Source organism: Catharus ustulatus, chromosome 8 (assembly GCF_009819885.2).
Source record: "Catharus ustulatus isolate bCatUst1 chromosome 8, bCatUst1.pri.v2, whole genome shotgun sequence".
NCBI classification, from domain to species: Eukaryota; Metazoa; Chordata; class Aves; order Passeriformes; family Turdidae; genus Catharus; species Catharus ustulatus.
Window position 1 is genome coordinate 17,114,729 of NC_046228.1, and position 7,503 is coordinate 17,122,231.

Here is a 7,503-nt window from a genome sequence, read left to right on the forward strand (position 1 = left end):
GGTGTTTTACTTCCTGTTTCATGAATGCATGGGAATCTTTGGGACAGAATTCAGAAAGCCAAGTCTATTTTTCACAACTATTAATCCATAGAACAAGTACAGAAGAAAAGTAAAATAGCTAAGTAAAGTTCCATTTTACTTCTTCCCTGAAAGAAGCTTTTCCCAAGCTTAAAAGGGCATTCTTATTTATGTGGACTTCTCTGAGACTTTTAAGTAAGGTATTAACTGTAAATAATTACTCACAAGATGGAGTAATTTTCTAAGCCTTCAGGTGAGGCTTCTTCTAAATCACTGACGTCGTGGAAATCTTCTTGTATCATGTTCTTAAACCTTAGGTAATTGGATTGCTTAACAGACTGTCTGGTAATCTCATAAATAGCATTTAATCACACAGTGAGGCAGAGAGCTAATCTTTGCCACAGTACAGATGAACCAGCTTTTGACCTTTGTCACCTTCATTAATAAATGTGCTCAGGCTATACCTTTGAGTACATTCTGAACACTGTAGTTGTGCAGTTGGGACAGAGTGTATTAAATCCTTGTCACCTTTCTCAGATGATGAACACCCTGTGTACCTGGAAATAAAGTCACAATACTAGAAGCTTTACATAAAAGCCATTATGGAGCTTCTCTGCTTCGTTGGAGTGAGGATAGTTACGGAAATTGTGAGCTGCTTTTGTTCTCCCTGGCTCAGTAAAGTTGCAGGCCTTGTCCGTGAGAAACTTGGAGAGGTGTCAGTGCAAATTGGGCAAAATAAGACACCCTGCACATGGAGGAGATGAGTGAGAAGCTTAATCTATTTAGAATCACCTGTGATGAATTAAGAGTTCAGTGATGAATAGTACATTTTTCTAAGCAGATCTTAAATATTGTTCTACAGAGCTCTGTGTTACAGATATGTATGTACATGCTGTTGAAAGTTGGCTGAACGTCAGCTTTGGACAGTATAAAGGTGCACTGGCTCTACAGAGGGCATGGGACGCTCACTTTCTGCTGGCTTGGTCTCAGCATTTAGTGCCTAAAAAGGGGAAGAAAGTAGTCCCTGTTCAACTGATGGACCATCACTCACAGACCTGTGTGCAGCTGAAGAGAATGCACGGTCCAGGGCCTTGACTGAGAGGTGTACAACAATCCAACACAGGTACAACACAGGCATAAAGACAGGCTTTTGTCCTCATGTTGTGCTTGGAACTTGACAAGGATTTTATTGTAGTCATCTGCAAATATATTTACAGTATTCACTTCATGCAGAAGGCCTAAGGATGGTGGAGTGTGTTTGTTAGTAGTATTAGCTCCATGCAGACCATTTTCACACTGATTAACAATTCCATGACTCGTGATAACACTGATAAAAGTTTATACATCAACTCCAGCAGTATTGAAGTGCTTCAGCATAGGAAGAGGTGGTAAAACAGACCTCCTACTTCAGTTTTTTCAGCCTGGAAAACAACATTTTTCTATTAATTATTTATTAATTATTTATAAATTATTTATAGTGAATGTGGCACACAAAAAACCAAATAAACAAACAAACCCCAAGCCCCGCCCCCCCCCAAAAAAAAAACCTCCAAATGAAACAGAAGTACTTTAATATCATAAAAAGTTACAAATGGCTTTACTCTGTGAGATGTGAGAGAGGATCCTTGATAGCTGGACAGGTTTTTGGATGTCTAATAAAATGGCTCTTGGTGGAAGATTTTCTGATAATGAAAATGTGTTCTCCCTTCATTGTCTTATAAAATACAAACTCATGGTGCAGCATTTCACATCAGGAGCTTGCCTTTCTTCCTGGTAGCCTATTTTGAGAAAACTTTATTTGACCAGAATAATTGAAATCACCAATGAAATAAAAAATTATGAAGGTTGGATGGACACTATCCACACCTGTAACACGATCACCTATTGTTTTCTGAGTGGAAGTGTCTGCATTGCATTCTGATTCTTCCAGAAATTATGTCTGTAAGTTGCTGAGAATGCAAATCACTTTCTCATTCCTGAGTTACTAATTCTGAATGAAAGAATTTTAGGATATTTTCCTGATGGTTATTATTTTGAAAACTGATCCTGTAAAGGTAAAGCTTGAGAATTAGCAATTTGCTTCACTGTCAGTTTTCCATCATCAGCCATTGTTCAAAACTAATTAAAGAGACCTTTGATTATGCTTTCTACTGTCTGGAGAGGTTTCCAGTGAAGCTTGGAAAGGGAGGTGGAGATAAAGAATTTGATAAAGCAAATGTGTTGGTTCTGTTAAAAAAAAGTATTTTGTATATAGGCTAAAGTTTGTAATCAAAACTGAAGAGGAATGTGTGTTCTTCATCCCGAAATTCTCAGCATCCCTGTGAGCTCAGGGTTCAAGCTGTTTACCAGGGATACGAGAAGGATAGTTTTCTCTCGCTTATTTGTATCCAGATCCTACATTTGAATGTGCAGATTAAGTAAACAGAGGGGGCTGTAGGTTAGAATCGTAGAATCAGTCAGGGTTTGAAAAGACCTCTAAGATGAGGTCCAAGCGCCCTCCTTCCCTCCAAACCCATTACACCTACAAAGTCTGTGGCAGAGCCGTGCCTACACCTTTCCGTGCTGCTGCAGAGCAGTGCAGTTTGTTACCCGTGGGGCTGTGAGCCCAGGAGCGTTTCCCGGGGCCGTTATCCTGCAGCCGCCGGCGCTGCGGCCGCGGGTGAGCGCTGGGCGGCGCTGCCGATCAACGGGAGAGCGGGGAGAGCGGGAGGGACCGGGAGGGACCGGGCGGGATCCGGGAGGGACCGGGCGGGGACCGGGAGGGACCGGGCGGGACCCGGGAGGGACTGGGAGGGACCGGGCGGGATCCGGGAGGGACCGGGCGGGATCCGGGAGGGACCGGGCGGGATCCGGGAGGGACCGGGCGGGGCGGTCCCGCACCGGCTCGGCGGGCAGGTGAGTCCGGGCGTGAGCCCCGCGCTGTGCCAACCTCCTTTAACACGAGAGCAGGCACTGCCCTGCTGCCGGTGCCTGTCCTGCTTCCCTGGTGCTGCTCCTCAGCAAGTCTCCAGCCCTCTTCCCGGCAGAAGGCTGGGCATGTTCTGAGATGTTATCCTCTGGTACAACAATAATGCTACCATACACAGGGGGAGAAGAGTAGGATGGAAAAAGAGTTTTTCCCACTGATGCTGCATTAATTTCTGTATGTTGATTCTAATTTTCCCTGCTGCTTTCTCTCATTTTCCTCTTACTCACTGTAGCATTGTGCTGTTTATGCTATAGCTTGTACCTAACAGTGCAGCCTGGGGTAGGTGCTTGCATCTTGTGCTCATGTGGAATCTATTTAAGACCCTTTGTGGGGCCTCATTCCAAACTATGTGCCCTTCAACCTAAACTCTGTAGCAGGAGTGCGTTTTTGAGAGAGCCATTTAGATTCTTGCAACACATGGAAAAGTTTGGCAGCGTTGTAAGCTGAGTGAAGAAAGCTGGGGTTATGTTGCTGAGTTAGGTACAGAAAGGGTTTGTGTGTACATTGTTTTTGTGTGTTTGTGTGTGTGTGTGTGCCGTACCTTGCGCTGACAAGGAAACTGAAGCTAGCAGAGCGGAGATACGCGGTAAATGCTGTTTGGTGGCTGAGCCAGACGGCTTGGGCCGGGATTCTGGAGCATGAGGAGGCTGTGTGATGCTGAGGATGAGTTGTCCAGGCGGGTTCCCTGGGGAAGCCGGGCGCTCCGGAGCCCTGCCCGGCCCCGGCCAGCCCCGGGTACGCGCTGCTCGCTCGCGCCTTGCTCGGCCCCTGTGCTGCAGGATTCCTAGAAACAGCACTGCAGAGCTCCGTTATTTGTCCTTAAGGGATTTAAGAATGTTTTTCTATGGCCTGATCTGCAGGCAAAATGCCTGTTCTTTAAAATTTAACTCGTGGCTCTAAAACATTTTGAGACTTCGCTCATCTGCAGGGATTAGTCAGAGGAGTGTCTTTAAGGCAGCTGAGCAATTTATATCGATCTCCCTTTGGTGAGATTTGGAATACATTATAGAATAAATTGATTCCCTGCATAATTCTAATGAAAGAGAGGATCAGTTATCCCATCTGAGAGACTTAATTTCTGATTGTGACTGTATAAATCAACAGAAATATTGAACATGATTATTCTTGGACTCAGGTGGTGATCGTGTTACAAATGCCTTATTGTGAAATAGAGATTAGCATAAAATGCAGTCAGAAGATTGAAATAAATCTCTTGGGTGTAGATCCTCATCTGTTGGATTAGGGTCTTGCACCGGGTTTTAATTTACAACAGTTAATACTCTAAATAAAATAATTCAACAGAACAGTCTCATAACAGCAAGGAATCTGAATTCCAAAATATATATGGAATAGGTAGAAACCTGTCTCTGACAAGGACCTACTGATTTCCTGAATAATAGCACAGATAATGTTACCATTTAAGTAAAATTCTTGAAGCCTAAGGAGAGAACAGAATCTATTGCAAAGAAAATTGCTGAAATGGATAGCAAACTTGTGTTACAAATTTTCAATGCATATTCAGAAAAGGTCACTGCTAATTAATCATTCTTAATTATTCAGAAGCAAGGAAATACAGTCTCACATTTGTCCCATCAGATTTATTCTCTGATTAGCCAAGAAGTAAAATCATCTGAATAAAGCTAATAAAGTCATCCAGGAAGCTGACCTCATTTCCAATATTAGAATAAATGCTTTACTGACAAAAGAGGTGAGTTCATAGGAAACTTATGGCAAGCTTTGTTTCCCTAAATGTTCAAAGCTTTGTTTTTCTTTTTCTAAAAGCACAAAAGAAATGATGTCTTAGTGGTTAAATCAAAACTTCCATCGTTTACCTCTAAATGTTTTTATCAAATTAGGAATGTTGGAGTCAAGCCTGCTGGCTTCTGCCTGTGGTGGGCTTGCCTGTGGTTAGAGGAAGATCCTTTAAAGGACATAGGTCTAACTGGTGGATCTTTTAAGTGCATATGTTAGTTTGATACATGGATAAAGAATGATTTTCATATCAACTTGCTAATACAGCTGTTGAGATACGGAGTGAATATTGTAATAATGTGATAATACTGGGCACTAAGCATCTGTCGGGAGGCATGATGAGATTTTACCCTGTATTCTGCTCTACAACTGGGGGATCTTAGGTTCTTCAAAAGTGATTGGCACAATTTTGCATCTAGTCAGGTCAGGGGAATTTTTCCATGTCAAGTAGTTACAGGCACGTAAAGGAGAACATGACCTCAAATATCATGTTTGATGGAGATAAGTCACAGACACCAAATCCAGACTGGAAGGTCTTATTAAGGTTTGAACTATTGATTACCTATTGATAACCAGGGGATCATTAAGAAAATACGTGTTTGCACACAGCCATTACCCACCAGATCTCCACAGGTTAGACTTGTTTAGCTAGCAGTTGCATTAAAAAAAAAAAAAAAAGTTACATTTTTATTGCCCTATCTATACCCTATCTATAAAGGAAAAAGGACAAAAAAGGATGACACAATTCAAAATTAATAAGAAATAGCAACTTTTAAAGTGTCTGCACTAGGTGGAGTGGAAGATGTTCCAACACTTTCTCTGATTTCCAGCATTAGAGTTCTGCACTTCTGCTTGTTTTTCCTACTGTGCACATCTTTTCTAGAGTTCTGCTGATAACCATGGGCAGCTAGTTCTTTCTGAGACCATAATGCATTATATAACTTGTGTCGGAAAGGCAACTTCCCCTTTAACAATGCACATTGCTATGTCAGAATTTCTAGGGGTGGAGTCACTGCTCGAGCAGGCTGCATAAAAGAGTGCAGGGTTTCCAGCTGCCTCAGACTGCAATCAGCATGAACTGCAGCCTGGCACAGAGAGTGCTGCTCAGCTCTCCCATGGAGGGACAGCGGGACAGGTTGTGCCTGCAGTCTCTTTGGGACTTTGTCACTGCAAAGGAGCCACTGATCAAGTCACCGTTTTTTCCAGTGCTGTTTTCTTTTACAGCATACATGGCTTTCTGTCTTCCATATATTGTGCTGGACTTTTTAAGCATCAGATTACCAGACTTGAGAAAATACAAAATCCAGCCACAGAACTATCCAAGTCTTCGAATGATGGTGCCTTGCATTATGCAAAGTGTGTATCACCATGTTGTTTTGATCTTCCCGGTGACATTTCTACACTGGTACTGGAGACCCATGAATCTACCAGTGATAGCTCCAGAGCTGCCTGAAGTCCTGCTGCAAGTAGCAGTTTGTCTGCTGCTATTTGATTTTGAGTACTTCCTGTGGCATTTGCTTCATCACAAGGTGCCTTGGCTCTACAAGACCTTCCACAAGGTGCATCACAAGCACGTGTCGACGTTCGCCCTTACTACGCAGTATTCCAGCGTGTGGGAGCTGCTCTCACTGGGGTTTTTTGCTGCTATAAACCCACTGCTCCTCGGATGCCATCCTTTGACTGAAATGATTTTCTTCCTTGTAAACATTGGTTTGTCAGTGGAGGACCATTCTGGATATGACCTGCCATGGTCAACTCACCGACTTGTGCCTTTTGGATTGTATGGAGGAGCGCCACACCACGATCTCCACCATCTGAAATTCAAATCGAACTATGCTCCTTACTTCACACACTGGGACAAACTCTTTGGGACATTCATGGAGTCGCACTCTAATTAAGAATATTTACCTGTGGATGAACCCTTATTTTTTATAGACTTTATCAGGACATTATTTTTTTATATACAGAAGATTGTATATTTAAAGCTGCCTATAAAAGCAATAGCTATTTATAACAAATCCTCTTAATATATGTGCATTTGTGTGTGTACTTGGATCTGCCTGTGTTAAGGGACTGCAAATGGGAAAGTGAATATCTGTTGCTTAAATTTGAGTTAAAGGTTTAAGGGAAGCATTAAGAGACATTCTCTCTCCTTTCCTCCTTTCTAGCTTTCATAAAGCATGTATCTTGTTACTGTATAATGTTTTATACATATGCCAGAACATTATCTTACTCTTGTAGGATGATTTATGATGTAAATAGAAAAGGTACACATCATGGATTTTGTGGAGTTTAATCTGCCAGAGAAAAATTATTGCACAATGATTTTGCAAAATATTGCTGCCAAGTCAGGGTGGTTGGCTAACTGTTAAATGATTTTGATATTTATATTTTTTACCTTGATATACTGTCTCTTTTTAATAGAGAATAAATATGTTCATTATTTTAAAATCATGTTGTGTTTCATTTTATTAATTCCTCTGTTCATATTAGAACAGGTATGGTTCCTCTTGCATAGGTATCATTTATTTGAATTATAAAATCATATAGTTGTTTAGGTTGGAAAAGACCTCTAAGACAGAGTCCAACCATTACCCTAACACTGCCAAGTTCACCACTGAACCCTGCTCTGTGTGCCACATTTACACATCTTTTAAATACCTCCAGGGATGATGAGTCAGCCACTTTCCTGGGCAGCCTGTTCCTGTGCTTGACAACCCTCAGTGAAGAGCTTTTTCTTCATATCCAATCCAAACCTCCCCTGC

At 42.0% G+C, this 7,503-nt stretch overlaps 1 protein-coding gene across 1 annotated transcript; it reads left to right on the forward strand.

The window, feature by feature from the left end:
• The first annotated feature begins 5,777 nt into the window (after positions 1-5,777).
• Positions 5,778-7,178, forward strand: CH25H (cholesterol 25-hydroxylase). Its single transcript, XM_033066363.1, has one exon. It carries the CDS (start codon positions 5,812-5,814, stop codon positions 6,634-6,636), a length of 825 nt encoding a protein of 274 aa, XP_032922254.1. The 5' UTR covers positions 5,778-5,811; the 3' UTR covers positions 6,637-7,178.
• Positions 7,179-7,503: the final 325 nt, after the last annotated feature.

Bases quoted from the DNA above. Each gene is read 5' to 3' on its own strand.
- CH25H (XM_033066363.1), top strand. From the start codon at position 5,812: ATGAACTGCAGCCTGGCACAGAGAGTGCTGCTCAGCTCTCCCATGGAG.